A 17250-nucleotide genomic window follows, 5' to 3' on the forward strand; every position below is an offset into this window, starting at 1 on the left:
CAATGCAGTTTCCCAGTCATAGATGACTTTTGAGAGGGAAAGGGCAAGTAGTTGCTGAATTATCGACTTAAACATGATTTTCATTATTTTAGGAAGACTAATGATACTCCGAGCTGCGTCAATACTGTAGTGTTTTTGCTATGTCAAAGAAAGTGTAAGATTATTCTGCAACGTGATGTTGCAATAACCCCATGCGGGCGCTAGTGCCAAAATTAAAGTTCGTGCCCACTAAACCACGTAGACTATTGATAATGCTTATGCAATGCGGTGGTGGTGTGTGTAGGATCCTTTGGTGATGTGCGTACATAATACATGTACAGCACTCATCTCTGCACTGTATGTAACTATTGTAGATAGAATTTGGAAGGCGAATCGGAACTACTCATAACATAAGCAGGGAACTGAGGGAAGACGTGTTTTCTGTCAGTGCACTGTGTCTACTCTTGAACAAGTTTGTCATCATCATTGTTGAGTCGCATATATTCTGGGAGTCTGTCGATACTGATGTGACTAAATGACAGTTAAATGGTACGTATTCTCACACACATAGTCTAACGTTAGACATAGCCTGACCAGACAAGACGCCGTGCTGGCTGTGTATAACGCGATCTAGCGCCTACACACTAACACAGTCAGTAACAACACTCAACAGTGCAGTGCAGTGCAGTGCAGTGCGCCACACTCAGCTATTAATTAACGAGTAAAATTAACTTTTTTAGAGTGAAACCGGTTTATATTGATATAGTCTAGGTACGTCTAGATAATCTAGAGATAGACAAGACAAAACCATAATAGTCAGAAATTGGTCTTGTATTTACAGGCCTTACACTCAATCATGCCTGTTTGCGACAGGTTGTCTTTCCCTTTTGTTTTTTGTTTCCCACCTCTAACTAAGTCTAAATAGCTCAAGCCTCAGACAGGCTCAGCCCTTCATTCATTTTGCAATAGTACACTGTAAATTATATCACGTCCACTCATCTGCTTGTAAAATAATCTAACTGCGACAGCCCCAACGTGCAGCGCCAACGTGCAGCGTTGGGGCTGTGCCGTTTTCGCATTCAGATCGAGGATTTGTACAAAACGGTGCCGTTTCAGCGCTTTATTTCCTTAATTTTTCAACAAAAACTACTAGGAATACTTACATGGGTCGATCAAACCTAAATGATTAATTTCGGCGACTGTTTAATGTATTTCATTGCTTATGATGCAGAAAATGTTGTCTTATATAAACGCGAATATCTTCAGCTCACCGATGCTCACTGAAACTCACAATCACTTGCACAGGTGCACAGCATGCATGCAGTGCAGTGCATTGACAGCATGCGCAATGCGCACTAATGGATATCGCAGCAAGTCTCTCCACTGTTGCACTAGGGCAGGCCGCTTATTACTCCTAAAAAACGCGGAAACCCATATAAGCTTCAAGTTCCATTTGCCAGAACTCACTTGTTTCAGTCCACGTTCTATCCAGATGCTATTCGTCTGTGGAATGCCCTACCACCTTCCACCATTAGCTGCACCTCCTTGGAGAGCTTCAAGAAGGAGGTGCAACTTGTAAAGCTCCGATGAGCTCTCATCTTGTTTTTTAGCTGCACATAGAAATTTTTGTAGAGGATTTTTACCTGCACACTGTACACCCGGCACTTAACAAGCACAAGGTACGATAATATGCCAGAGGCGGACTGTACCAGACTGGAAGAAGAAGAAAAATGTAGAAAATTTTGCAGTTTCTAGATAAATGGGTGAGAAAAACCAAGTCGAAAAGGTAGTGTTTATTTCATTTTTTATTGTCACTGTGTTTATGATAGAAATTTAGCCGTGCTTTATTTGTGAAGTCACCGTGAATGTGGCAATGGAGTTATTCGTGATTTTTGCTCCCGCTCAGCTGCGAGGTAGCCGCCAGGACCGCGCCTTGGCGCGGTCTCCGGGGCTATGCTTTCTCAAGGTCCCCACGCAACATTCCATGTGCCCATCAACCTTGTTCTATCTGTTGTAATTATTGTACAAAACAATGTAAATTAGACTTCTACTTGTCCCCACAAGGGGTTTGTGACACCACATGTGATCACTATGCTATGGGGTGTGTCGTCCAGGGGATATGTCCGCGGAGACTGCGACTGGCCTCACGGATCCACAGAGGAGAGCCAACAAAGTAAAAAAATGATAGAAGACTCCTCCAGACAGATGGATTTTTCTGTCTACCATTCACTCTGCTGTGCAGACTGGGCAATCTACAGTGCTGTACATGTCTCCGCACACTAACTACGACCAGCAGCCCCATACGCATAGCGTAATGGGGCTGCGCACTGTAGCATTCAGGATCATGACAGATGAGTGTAGAGGACAAATATCAACTTAAAATCTAAAAATTTCTTCAATTTGTAGACTTACCAGTAAAGTTGAAGTATTGACATCAGGGTTCGTGCAACATTTAGTTATGCCAATAGTCCCTTTCTGTTCAAATTGATGACTTAATGTGACTCGATCCAGAGGAACCTGGGAGAGCTACACTGAATTGACGGCCAGCGCATGCGCACACAGACATCTTATCCAGTCAATGGATTTGGGTTTGTGCGCATGTGATGTGTGCACATGCACTGGCAGTCAATTCAGTGTAGCTCTCCCAGGTTCCTCTGGACCGAGTCATATTAATCCATCAATTTGAACAGAAAGGGACTATTGGCAGAACTAAACGTTGCATGAACCCTGTTGTCTATACTTCAAATTCACTGGTAAGTCTTCAAATTGAAGAAATTTTTTGATTTTAAGTTGATATTTGTCCGCTATACTAATCTGTCATGATCCTAAATATTACAGTGCGCAGACCCATTACGCTATGCGTATGGGGCTGCTGGTCGTAGTTACCGCACACATGCTTGTACAGTGGTTTTTAACATGACTGCTGTATCTTGACCGTGTAGGCGAGCAGAGTTCAAAGGCCGTTTTAAGCAGTAAAGCATGCAGAATCGTGTATACTGGGGCCGGTATGGGTGGTAAGAAGAATAAATCATGAAATTGGTTAGCCTTTTGCATTTACATAGCAGCTTGCTATAATTTGAGGACACGCACACAGAGCCGAGCAGTGTACGCACAAAGCGCGCAAGCGGCGAGCTGCTGTAGCTCGCTCTTATCCGGTCGCTGTGTGCGAGTCCAATGCGAGCTGCCTTTGCAAAAGGCTAGAAATTGGTGAGCTTCACTCGTTTCTTGAGTATAGAAAGATATGCATGCCAAGTTTTGTGATGTCTTATAACAGAAAAGGGGGAATTCTACCCAATTTCCTACATGACGCCTCTGATGGGTAAGTAGAGCTACAGTAGTAAAGTCCGCACAGTAGGGTGAATGGAACCCTGGAAGATATCTGTCTGTTAGGGGCTGACTATATTACCGACTGTATAATATAGTTAACAAGAGGCCTCCGAACAAGAGGCAGATAAATCGGTCTAGATCTAATATTTCTCATTCTAGTTTTTTTTTTTTTTTTTTTAAAAATTCAATCACTCCCGGAATTGTATTCTTACTTCAAATGTAGATCTACTCGTGATAAGAGTCGTACATCAATCCCGAATTGACAAAATATAAATTTACTTTTCTGTTGGTTGAGTGGCTGCACCCTGTAGTGTGTTATACCAAATGAAACACAATCTGCACAGTGGACACCTGCGTTATACAGAGCTAGTAGTAGGCAGGCCTACTGTACATGCACGCATGCAAATACAATGTAATTTCAAGAGTGTAGTGACAGGCATTCCACGTACAAAAACCTGCATTTTCCAAATGTGTGATGATGAGGTTTGTTGGCAAACTGACAAGAGAATTTTGAACAAATTAGAAAATTTTTTATATTTAATGTCATCATTGCTTTCTACATATTAAGTAACAGGCGGAGGGATGCAAGACATGAGTTTCTGAGCTTCGACCAAGTGTTGAATGGTTTGGATCTGACCGGCTAAAGAGAATTTGCCTGACACCGTGGAAAGGAGCTCCATCAAACCTATACTGACAGCAGGAAGGATGCACCTCTCTCCACCCATCACCGGCTGCATCACAAAAATCTGATCTCCTTGGCAGTTGAGCTATGACTTGCTTAAGATTGATTTGACATGCTGCACAATAGTTTGCCAGAATAGCTAACTCGGAAGAGTGGTCGAACTAGCCGCTTTCTTTGAAGAGACTGATTGGATACTCCCAAGCTTTGTGAGGTATTGTATTTTTATTGGTAGGCGGACAAGTATCAAGACGTTTTATTGACAATGGCAAGCAATAGTACAGAAGATAGTAGCAATCCATCCAATGGGGCATCTGCTACCCCTAATGATACAGCCAGCCAAGAGAGTCTGTTTGAATGCAACATCTGTCTAGACACAGCCAAGGATGCCGTGGTGAGCAGATGCGGCCATTTATTCTGGTGAGTTGCGGGCCAACTACGTAATATTCACACAACCCTGTAGCCTATTACTGTAAAAGTGGAAATTTTCGCGCATTTCGCGCAACCAGAAACTAGCGCGAAAATAAAAGCACGCGAATATTTTTGCTTGCCAAGTGTTCCTGTGCGTGATGTCTTGATTCCGCGGAATTAAAAACATGCGAAACTCTTCTTTCCCGGCAAAGCGCGAAAAATTTGTCGTGCGAAAATATCCACTTTTACAGTATGCCCAAGGTTATCTGCCGAACACGATGTATACCGTCATGTGAACTGAAAGGAAGTATACCAGTAGTACCATCATACCTAAAAAAACCCCCAAAAAACAGAACAGACAAACAAAAAAACCTTTTGCTATTTTGGTCTAACAGTAAAGCAGAGTCGTCAAACACAAATGATGTCTGTGATTCAGATGTACACTAATGTTATTGCCAAGGTTTGAAGGAGGCACCACATTATATTGCTGAGCTATTAACATGGTCCTTCCGAAGTCACTATGTAAAGGGCTAATGATGAATTGTGTATGGAATATCTACTTTCTATGCATATAGTCTATTGGTCTTGTGCAATGTGAGAATGGTAAATAGCTCTGCGTAATTTTGCAAAGTATCAGTAATTATTGCTTGAAAAAATACACACATTATCTCTTACATGATTGATCATTCACTACATTCTGCAGTGTAATACACACAAGTGTATTCATTCTTTATTCCATACCATACATAAGTTACTCATTTAAGAAAACTTTATTTAAAGTGAGTGTGACGTTATTGGAAGAAGATTTGTTGTACTGACTGTACCTTAGAAATTTTTTCTTACAACATTAAGTGTGGCTTTCATGAGACGATTGTTTAGAATCCATAAACTACTCCTGTACTAGTCTATTGCCCATCCCAGTGCAATAATTTCAGAAACTTGGGCTTGAAATAATATGTTAAATTTACTTGCTCACTGATTCAGTAAATGTTATCAGATTTGTGCAGCTGTCATATTTAGTGGCATAAGATATGGATCAATGCCCCCCCCCCCACACACATACACGTACACATAACCAAGTATACAAAATACTCTGAAAAGTTCTTAATGTTCTTCACCGCCTTTTACACGAATTCAGCTCATCTTAGTTTAAAAGGCACAACTTTTGGATTTACTAATACTGTGTTCTGTTTGTGTTATTTACAATGCAGCTGGCCTTGCCTTTACCAGTGGTTAGAAACCAGACCGAATCGACAAGTGTGCCCGGTATGTAAGGCAGGCATCAGTCGAGACAAGGTCATTCCACTCTACGGCAGGGGGAGCACAAATCAACAGGACCCGAGGTAAGCCGGTGTATACAATATACTGTAAACGCAGAAATTTTTGTGGTACATTAATTTTCGCGTATTTCGTGCTACCTCTGGCTAGCGCGAATTCTAAAACCCGCGAAAATATCTTCACAATTTTGAATGGGTTGACAATTGTTCATCACGAATTCAAGGACCTGCGAATATGTTTTTGACCAGCTCAGCACAAAAAATTAGTCATGTTAAGATATTGACGTTTACAGTACCCCACGAAGTAGTATCATTCTCACTATTTGCTCTTGCAGTGTCATCTCATTGCAAACAGTGCCATCACATCATTGTGGCACCGTTTAAAAGGAAAAGTGCTTGTAGGTGCATGTCTCTCAAAAATAGTTGAAAACTGCTTCATACTGTGAATAATGGAGGCCTGCTCATTTGTATGTACCACAAAGATTGACTACAAGGTGGATCAGCAGTGAAGAATGTCATTGCCAATGCAGTTCCAGAATTCTGAGCTTATTCATGCTCAAGTGTTACAGCACAAAATTGTACGTGTACTTGAAATTTTGATTTTTCACAATTTTTTTTCTAGTTGAGGTACATTGTACATGTAGGAGTTTGAAAAATATTTACAAAAAGAAGTACTGGTAAACCTTGCAATATCTGGAGAAAAAAAGACAGAGGTACCTGTGCATCATTCAGGCCAAATGACTTTTGTGTATTTCAAGTATGTATTTCATGTATGTTATTCTTATATTTCTTGTATGCAGAGACAAAATGCCCCCAAGGCCACAAGGAGAACGCCATGAGCCAGAAACTCAAGGGGTAAGATCTAGGCTTTCCTCCCGTAAAATTTCAGTCATAAATACCAGTTCACTTACTGAGAATATGCTGCTTACCGTGATTGTGTTATGATTATTATCTTCGGTCAATGGCCCCTCTAAGTTGGGGATTATGAGGGCAATGTGCCAAATCAATCAATCAATTAATTCATCAATATGGCAATGATTGTTAAAGTTGATTTGATGCAAGTTTGAAATTGCACCATTGTCAAATTTCTTAATATAACCAACAGATGTCTTATTCTGAGTGTTGCGTGATGTTATAGAGTGAGTAGAATGCATGTCAGTGATGGATCTTTTCACATGATGTTAACATATACATCTATAATTCCTGTACATATTGGAAGAAGTGATAGACTTGAGTGAAAGAAACAAACATACAAACAAATTTTCACCTAGTGTGTATCCGCTGAAGGGATGAAGTATAATCAGTCCACACACATATTGTGTATACTGTGTACCAGTTCTGGTTGTTACAGCCAACCTGCTTAACTTGAACTATTCAAAGCTTAGGTGCTGTACTGTACACTTATTTCAAGTGACTTGGGCGGGATATTCAAGTCCAATCTACATTTGTAGCACTGATGAACTTTGCAAAAACACGACACTTTATAGAGAAGGTTAGTTTTCCACAAAGTAATCCTCACATGCACTACAAGTACGTTTTAATTTTTTTTAATTTTTTGATGTGAAGAACGAGAAAACATGAGATTCATAGACCAGTAGCTGCTTGATATTACAAAATCTGGTTTTGATGTAGAATGACTGACAATTGATATGCATCACCTTTTAATTCTTATGTATCACCTTTCACATCCACTACCAACGTCTAGCCATTCCAAGGATTCGGTTTCGGCGACAGTGGCTTCCACATGTCCTTTGGTATAGGTGCCTTTCCCTTTGGGTTCTTCGCATCAACATTCAATCTAGGAGATGGAAGAATAGGTCATCCACGTAAGAATACATATCTCTTTGTCAACCTTCTCTTCCATTGTATGTCAGTAAAACAGCTTTTTCCTCCTCTCCCTCTCTTTCTCTCGATGTGTCTCAGGATAATAATCTCATATAGGCTGCGTAATGTCATTGATATGCTCTTCACAACTCACAAGTATGTTCACTTGTGATATGCATATATCTTTGCCATAGCTATCTTTTGCTGCATTTACTAACTGTCATTTATATCCGATTTGAGGTTTGATGAATACCTCGTCTTGCAGACACGTGTGACCAAAAGCCCAACAAAAAGACGAGTACACACATAAAATGCCCTTATGACTTTGTGCAGCCATCCACCTGAGAACACTTCTCAAGTGAGAGGGTTTACTCTCCTCAAAAAAGTAATTTTTTCATCCCCTTTGTCTTAGCATTTTGGGCTGGCCTTCACAGCTATGTGATGTTGTGATTTGTTCAAGTGAAGATGGAATTCTTCTGGCTGTGCCGTTCTTTGACATGTTTGAATTTAGTTGTTGGTTGAGTTTGACCCATTGAGGACGGGCTGATTTTTCTACAACACACATTTCCCATAGACACTTGCCCGAGTATATTGTTGACTTGTCTTCAACAGATTAAGTGGTAAATTTAAGTAAAGATGGAATGCTATGGCTGTTCTTTCCTTTAACATGTTTTTATTTTTATGGCTGCCCTGTTCTTTAACATGTTCGAATTGAGTTGCTGTTTGAGTTTTAAGTTGAAAATTTAAGTAAAGATGGGATACTTTGGCTATTCTTTTCTTAAACATTTTTTTTTCGAATTGAGTTGCTGTTAGTTTAAGTGGAAATTTGTGCACATTGATATATTTGTTGGCTTATCAGTGGTCACTTTGTGTCTTTTTCTCCCATTTAGCCCGTCCACAAGTCCCTCCTAATCCTGAGGAACAGTTCCTGTCCAAGGTATTCTTGTGGGTGGCATTCCTCTTCGTCTTTTGGCTGCTAGTAGCATGAAGTCTAGGGTCAAACTGGAATAGGATTTCTTCATATAGTGGCTCAAGGTGTTTTGTGGAAAGTAGAAAGCTTATGGTTTAGATGTTGCACCTTTGCCACAAATGTTGTTTTGGGTTGAAATGAAGTCTAAAGCAGTAATACTGATCAACTAAAAGGAAAAAAAAGGTGATTAAACCAAACAGTAACATGTGATGGAAAAAAAAGAATAGCAGCATATTTACATTTACTTTATGTTTACCCAAGAAATGATTTCGGTCTCAAATGATCCCTGAGTGGACAAGTTTTGCAAATATACTGTGCAAGGATATATTACCGAGGTAACACATCATTGGTTCTCCAAGGTTGAGGATTGAAATTACAGATTCAAATTTTTGTGCAAGCTACCGATTTGAAGAGAGTGATGTATCTATAGATGTTTGCTCCGTTTATCTAGTGTAGATTATTTTCTAGCTCCTACAACTCAACAGTCATTCATCCTTATGTGGAAATATCATCTATATTCTAATCCTCAGGCTTAGATATTACTGCTGTCTTTACGAAGCTTTGCCAGGTACCGAACGACATTTCCTGTTGTAGAATTACTCCAAGATGCACTACTTTTAACTAAACAAAAACTAATATGATTCATTTGCAACTTTGTGAAGCTCCGTATAAGTGTTCTAAGCTTCTTATCTTCCTTTATGTAAGTACCTTTGATGACATATGTATAGTTCTCACTTCACCATCCCCCTTATATATTTATCCTCAGGGCTGTAGATAATTTAGTGATCTTGGAATTTCTCTTGTAAGATTGTAATGCTGGACCTTAAACAGTATTTGATCCCTTGCACATTTATATGCTGCGTAAAAGAAGAAGAAATATTTAAAGTGAGGCATTGTGTTACTTCATGCTATTTTAAATGCTTATGTTACTCTGTTGAGAAATGAAACAAACAAGAGTTAAGATTGTTCATCCTTTGGCCATATTCTATTGATACTATTGAACTTAAGACAAAGCAAAAACTGAAATTGAAAACATTGTTGAGCAGAACAGTTATTTATATTCTGTATTGTGCAATTTAGGTTTTTTGTTTCTTTCTGAGAAAATGCCATGAGAACTTTGATATTCTATTTAAAAAAATGAAATCGACAGTTCAAGCAAACTGTTTCTTTCAGTTAAATTTTGATTTAATTGAAATGGAGATTTTACAAGAGGAAAGAATGTATAATGTAGTTTTCCACCTCACAATGCAAGATTTGGTATGGATTGTTGCAAAAGCGTTGGGATCATATACATGTATCTCTGTGTTTTACATTTTATTTCTCATTTTATTGTTATATAGGTTTGTATTCATGATTTTATTTTGTGAAGACATTTATTGAATATGCATCAGCCAGGAAAACAGAAAGGTTTTGATCTTAACTTGCCATTTCCTTTATTAGTCTGATACCTATACGTTTAAGAAACGGACCAAATTGCCACATATAATTCCAAATGAAATGAAATGTAATCTTCAAAGTAAGTGGTTGTCATGACATCCACAGCTGCAGGACTCATTTTGCACTGCCCCGTTGAAGAAAAGAGAACAAAACAAATCATACCAGTCAAACTCACAGGTACATGTATCTACCTTAACTTCCAATGTGAACTCTCAAATACTGCAGTGTATGGTAAAGTCCTGCCCCCCTAAAAGAAAAAAAAAATTCTTGCACTTAAGAATCCTTTATATCTGTTCCTGTGGTATCTAAAAGTATTCAAGATTCTCTTGGTGTAGTTTGACCATCTGGTGCATGCGAAGATATTCTTTATTCCATGTGGTGCAGTCCATAGACTGGGTACAGCGTTAACCCTGACTGAGGTCAGTGAAACAAAAATGTTCTATTCAAAGTCAGTGTAGATGCTAGTTGGTTTTTGGACAATAACAGTGGGACAGTTCTTATTCCCAGGAATTGTGATTGCACAGTGTTGAGTGCAGTGGAATGAAGATTGTCAGCAAGGAGTCCATGTACATATTGACAAGAAAAACTTTTTTTTTTTTTTTTAAAGAGAAAGAACAGAGATTGATAGATTACACAGATAGAGACAATGCTTGAATAATGCTTGACAATGTTTTAGGAATGCGGAGGTCACAGCCATTTTCGCGAGATGTTTTCACGATTTGACACCGACACCATCATTTAATGCATTATTAACCTAGCGTATGGCGACATTTTTGCATGTTGCTAAATTCACAATTAAACCGTGATTCGCGAAAATTAAACCCTCGCGAAAATAACAGCTTACCGGGGTATACAGTAAGTTACATGATTGGTGCTGAGCAAGCAAACTATTCGTATGGTTTTCTGTAGTTGATATATTGTATGATTGTGCTTGTAAAATATCATGCATCCGTGCAACTCGTGCCATTTGAATTTTGTCAGGGATTTCATCCTGGGCATTTTTTGTTTTGTTTGTTTTGATCATATGAGTGTTGTGTGTCTGTGTCACAGTGTGTGTCTCTTTCTCTCCCCATCTTCCTCTTGCCTATAGTCTATCTCTTTTTCCCATTTTTATTTGTTCTCTCTTTTCACACTCTTTCTCTCTCTTGTTTCTGTCTCTTTCTGTCACACTCTCATTTTTTTTTTTTTTTTGGGGGGGGGGGGGCGTGGAGGTTAACAGTGCAGTAGGTGTGAGGCACTCTACAACTGTATATTAATCAGGAGTTTAGTGAGAAATGTCCATACTTTATGGTATGATATGATGCTTATTCAATTTTAGGTTGCATGAGGAATTTTGCCAAATTTTGCAGAATGTGAGATTATTTGTTTGCTAGATTGGTTGATCACTTCAAGTTATCAGTATTAGTATAAGTAGCAGGGAAACGTTTTATTGTTTGTTCAGAAGTTCAGTATCCTTCGGGTATAGGAAGAAGGTAGCAATGTAAGTCAGACAAACGTCCCAAAATGAATGTATACATTTATAAATGCTTGGCAAAGTTCCATGACATTTGCTCTTATGACAATTGCTTCCATGAACTATCTGCATGCTATGCCAAACATGAATTCTACCTACAAAAATAGCCCTTACCCTAATCATAAACCTCACATCAAACTAAACCTAAAACCCTTAGATGACAACTTGGAACCCTAAGTCTTTGGAGAAAATAAGACTAGAGCAATTGTCATAGGGGCAAATGTCATGTTATCTTTATGCTTTCTTGCTCACCAGTACCAATGCCATTCAAAATCCAAATGAATTAGAAGTGTTTGACTCTTGTGCTGTCCAAGGATCATCTCTTTATGTCACACAGTATGACCATTAGTATACCAGTACAAATAATACGCTTAAGTGAGGACATTAGTAAGAATTTGCCCACATGAGGTGCTTTTTGAACAGTCTAACATGTCCTAGGCACCAGAGGCAAAAGACGAAAAGGTGTTTTGACCATTTCAGAGGTACCAAGTGTGGGTAATTGTACAAATGCCTGAACAAAATGCGTATTTTTTTGTTTTCTAAAGTGATAAAGCAGATCTGTGTCATTTGATAAATCACGCTCATTATGAGTAAATAGAACAGTGAAATCTCGCCTGGTCACTTGTGTGGCATAAAAGTGCTAATGACGAGTCATTATACTGTACTTGTGACCAGTCATAAGCAATATTATGAGTTACGCAAAATTAATGCCTGGTGACGTGTACGTTCTCATCCTATAATTTGACTAGGATCAGCGTCATCATTTCAAAAATGTAAATTGGAAATTTATGATTCCATGTGGTTTCACACACACACACACACTCTCTTTGAACACTTCCTTTTCTAACTAGGTCGGGGGGGGGGGGGGGGGGGGTACCGAGGCCCCCCCTTCGACGTTCCGCGCGATGTATCGCTATCGCGAAAAGCTATCGCCGCGACGTTTCATGACTTTTTTTTTTCGAGTCTCCCACATCTTTTGACACCAAATTTGCGATGCCCGGGAGCACGGTTCCAAAGTTGCACGTATATATGTACACTTTGTATGTGCATGTCAGACCAAAAATTGCTCAAAAATGTGAATTTGGTATAAATCACTAGATAAAGCTCAAAACAGGCACATTTTTTGTGTAAATATTCTTTTTAGTGTCCTCAGCAAATGTAAGAGAAAAAAAATTGAGCAATCAGAAAATATTTCTTAAGTATTTTATTGTTTTTTTAAATTTCTTATATATTTCTTCGTTTTTCGACTTTATGTTTTTCATTGTTTTTTCGATGAAATTTGTCGGCGACATTGTTCCAAACAAGAAAATATGTAATGGATTGATTGTAATCGATAAAACCCCAAAATAATCATGCTTTTATGAAATTTGCCTGTAAACACAGTTCGCATTGAAATTGTACTTTAATTCACATTTTTGAGCAGTTTTTGGTCTGACATGCACATACATATTTATGTGCAACTTCGGAACTGCGCGCCCGGGCATCGCAAATTTGGTGTCTAAAGATGGGGGAGAATCGAAAGAAAAAAAGTCATGAAACGTCGCGGCGATAGCTTTTCGCGATAGCGATACATCGCGTGAAACGTCGAGGGGGGCCTCAGAGGCCCCCCCCTGCTGGCCTAGTTAGGGTTAATATGATACATTGTACACTTATTGCCCATATTAAATGACAAAGGGAAATATGCACACTTGAATGCTGGGCACTGAGCAAGATTGTTGTACTGAGTATCACATTGTAAGAGATTGCTTTGTAATTTCACTTACTTATCCTGTCTCGAAGACACTTTCACACTGTCTAGACCACAGAGGAGATGCTTAATGACAACTGTCAGGCACAACTTTCTCCCTGCCGTGCATGCGCCAGGAATGCAAAGCATTAGTCGGTGTGTGATTTTGTTAACATGTACTTGAATGTGCACATACAGTTTGTATTCACGCAGGCAGGCATTATTGGTATGTGATACCCACCAACATCTGAGCCATCTAATCTTCTGCACAAGTTCGCTTAATATGTGAGCTATGCTACCTGTGAACTTGAGTAACAAGTAATGCAATTGGTTTGGGTCTTTTTGACAAATTCTTCCTTTAAAAAAAAAAAAATCCCTAATGCATATGACATCTACCACCTTTTGTGATTGGTGAGCTGTAAATCATAGAGTTCATGCTATTATTATTATTACAATACATGTGTATTATTGTTACATGGTCTGTTTTGATTGCCAAAACCCTGCCTTGCAAACCTTTCAAAGGTTAGGGTTCAAATTTCTCCATAACTAATGTGCCATTGTGAATTTGAATGCATACCAAATGGTTTTCATTCCATGCTAAAATTAGCTGAACACAATGGACTCTCATTACAGAGAATGCTGCTGCTGCAGCATCTCTTCGTAATACAAGTAGTTTCCTCGGTCAGGAAGTCAGGAAGGTTTCTCTCTATCTCAGTGTTTTTGGCACCCTGATATAACATTTTGAAATTACAAAATCGTTATTGTTTTTTTTTGTATGTCTCTTTAATGCGAGTCCATTGTACCTGGCAGACCCTTGCATCTGCATGTCATTGTATGGCAATTTCAACTTGTATTTGAAAAATTGATAGTATGAAGCGAGTCTTTTTTGAGTATTCTGTGGCCTGACTGGCTGACATAACAAGGCAGATCGGTACTAATTTGACCTTTGACACTCGCTACCCAATTGATGCAGATATTTTGACATCCTCAACTAGGTCAAGTTCCTTTTTGACTACCAGTAGTGGAATCTGACAAGAATGCATTAGCAATTTTAACACCCATCTGGCACTGTTATGTGTGAGTGTATGATAAACTGCTCTCAGAATGACGGAACAGAAATAGACTTCTAACCCCCAGTGTGAGAAATGATGTAATGGGACATATGGGGGTGAAGGATTATTCTTATGGAATGCAGAATGTTTGTGTATTGCACCTAAATGTCTATAGATATACTGGTATATATACATGTATATCAATTGAGATCATATGTGTTATGTAAATGTTAAAAAACAATACATATAATAAAATGGATATGTACAAAATCATCTCCTTGTTTATTCTTTTTCTTGGCATTTTCAAGCTTGTAGATTAAGTTTTGGTGTAATATTGCAGTGATTTGTATGCACATGTATATTCTCAATATACACTTTATCATGCCTTGTAATTATGAAAGCAACATCTTTGGTTGCAAAAGCGCACCTAACCGCATTGGAAGCAACAAGACAAAAAAACAAAGAAACAAACTGAGTCTCTTACCTATTCTTGTGAAACCTTTATTTACATTTATTCAACTTTCATAGGAATATATACATGCATTCAGCTACATTTTTGCTTGGTAGATTACCCAATTATATATTCAGATCTCCTTATACACACAAATCATAATTGGTCAAATACAGTAAAACTCTCCGCTGAGCACACTGCACTAGTTTGAACACGATCGTAGCAATATCTCACACAAACTCATTCATTGCAGTGTGCAAAGGATCTCTTCAAACATCAAAGTTATAAGAACAATCCCGTATTTAATAGATACCTATAAAATCAGTGCCATAGGTCAAAACATATATGATCGATAATGCCTTGCTATATATCATTCTTACTTTTGTCCATTCTATTAATGCAAAAGTGCATGCAAAACTTTAAATAGAAAAGTAGCCCTTTAAAATAATGCATATTGAAGAACATACACTTCAAGCACAGGTATTTTACAAGAATGTAAATGCTATAGAGGCAGGAGTATTTTCAGTGACAAATATGTTGTTAGGTCACATACAGAAAGACAGTCCAAAGTTTGTCTCTATAAGCTTTAGTCAAACATTGACCATACAGGTAGGAGCCTGCATTTCAATACACTTGTATATGAGAATATAAGAGAATTAGATGTAATGCCAAATCTGTCTTCCCATCACGGCAGAATACCTTGAGAGAGCTGCAAGATCAAATTGTCACACTGCTTCAGCTGATTACACAACTTGGATATGAGATAGCATTTCTCTTTCAAAATTCAGGACCTACAGTTATTGTTTTTGTTTTGTTTGCTTTGTGATTGCATATTTGGGAGTGGTTATTTGGCTGTCCCCCCCCCCCCCCCTTTTCTTCTTTTTGATGTCTCATATGTGCATGTCTCACATGTAGACGTCTTGTGCTTGTCTGTGTGTGTGATTTTTGTGTCCAATATGGTGGGATCTCAAAAACCAGGGGCGACTGAAGGTATACATTGTACATTGAGAATACTGAAGTATGTCCGCCACACCTGGTCAACCGGATGAGCAGTTCAATCAAGTGTGATGATCAAAGATCAGGGGGTGATGATACTGCTATTTTCAAGATAGCTTGTGCATACCATGACAATTTTACAACGCTGTGTCAGATTAAACGTGCCTTGTGCAATTCCTACTTCCTATTGATTCATTAATACACTTGGATATTACTGACTACAAATTCAAATTTGCCTCATTGAGATAAAAAGCATCAGATTTATGATTCAAGCCTGAAGAATCTTGACAAATCATGTCTTATCAAATATGTAAAATAGTTGGAGAGTATTTTGAAAAGTGGTCTGAAATAGCCACAGCCACAACCTTGCTTTCACAAATGAGAAGTGCAACATTACATTGTTATGAATAGTGCCAAATAATTCCAGACTACAAACTTCAACAAATCACTTTCCAGTGAGAGAAGCTTACTAGTAAGAGTGTTATGAAATGATGTATCACTGCAGATATTGCAGCGTGCAAGATTCGACCACGACAGAAACAAGATCCTTCCGCAGAATCACTTCACTATTAAAACAAAGATAAAATAAATCATGAAATAAAGGATGATTACAAAGACAGTTGGAGTACAAGTACAATAAATCATAGTAATAATGATAAAATTGATTCTAATAACAGTGATTATGATGACCCATGTTTCCTTTTAAATCAAGTTCTAGTGTAACCACATCAATTACAATCACATCGAAACTGACTATCAAAATATTGCAAACACTCTAGAAAAGTCTAGGTTGAATGATAAATGACGTAACTACGGAACAGTAATTTACGTGGACAAATAAATAGACAGAAGCCAGTTTATGATATCAAACTATTGTGGTAAAAATATTCAGGCAATTTGTGCTGCATAGAAGGAGGATTGTCATGATGTCTGCAAAAGTAATGGTATGTACAACGTATCTCAAAATGGTTCCTCCTCATTTCGACATTTGTTACGGGCAAAATGGCATTATGGGGGTAGGGGACAAAACACAAATACAACTTGTAGGTTCAAGCTATATATTATGTATTTCAAGGGGGAAAAAAAAAAAAATTATAAGCACATGAAGTTTGCATATCACTTAATTCAATCATGTGAGAGATGTTTCAACCGATTACAGAACACATGTCACTTCCCAGACAGGCTGGAAGACTGCATGACATCTTGCTGAAGTGCCTTCCAGAGGATTACATTGTACCTCTTGCTGGAGGCAAATTCTGTCCTCTTTTGAACACAAATCACTTACCAGCATTGTCATTTCCAACATTCCCACACCCATTGCATGGTGTAGGTATGGCGGATGGTCAACACACTCTGGCTAATTATGCTCAGCGATTAAATTACACGTTTTGACGACTCGCGCAAATCTTGAGACACAGGGATCTGATGGATTGAGATGATAAAGGTGTGGAGAGTTGCAATTACTTTGTGCAGTTGGCAGACCTGCTTTAAGGAAACTGCACTGGTATCTTCTTTTTCAAATACGTTGCTCTTCTAATCCTAACAGGCCACATTGTGCAAATCAAAACAGGATTTCAAAACCATACAGCCTGTTATTTTATTTTGAAA

General features: G+C 38.5%; 1 protein-coding gene across 1 annotated transcript; it reads left to right on the forward strand.

Moving 5' to 3' along the window:
- Positions 1-332: 332 nt before the first annotated feature.
- Positions 333-9352, forward strand: LOC139735164 (E3 ubiquitin-protein ligase RNF185-like). The gene is made up of 6 exons (XM_071645925.1): positions 333-528; positions 3881-4405; positions 5608-5739; positions 6474-6528; positions 7379-7499; positions 8388-9352. The coding sequence occupies exons 2-6, from the start codon at positions 4251-4253 to the stop codon at positions 8483-8485; spliced, it is 561 nt and encodes a 186-aa protein (XP_071502026.1). The 5' UTR covers positions 333-528; positions 3881-4250; the 3' UTR covers positions 8486-9352.
- Positions 9353-17250: the final 7898 nt, after the last annotated feature.

The sequence above is a fragment of the Diadema antillarum genome, unplaced genomic scaffold, assembly GCF_040938485.1.
Source record: "Diadema antillarum isolate AM-2024a unplaced genomic scaffold, OU_Dant_1.0 seq00000565_RagTag, whole genome shotgun sequence".
NCBI lineage: Eukaryota > Metazoa > Echinodermata > Echinoidea > Diadematoida > Diadematidae > Diadema > Diadema antillarum.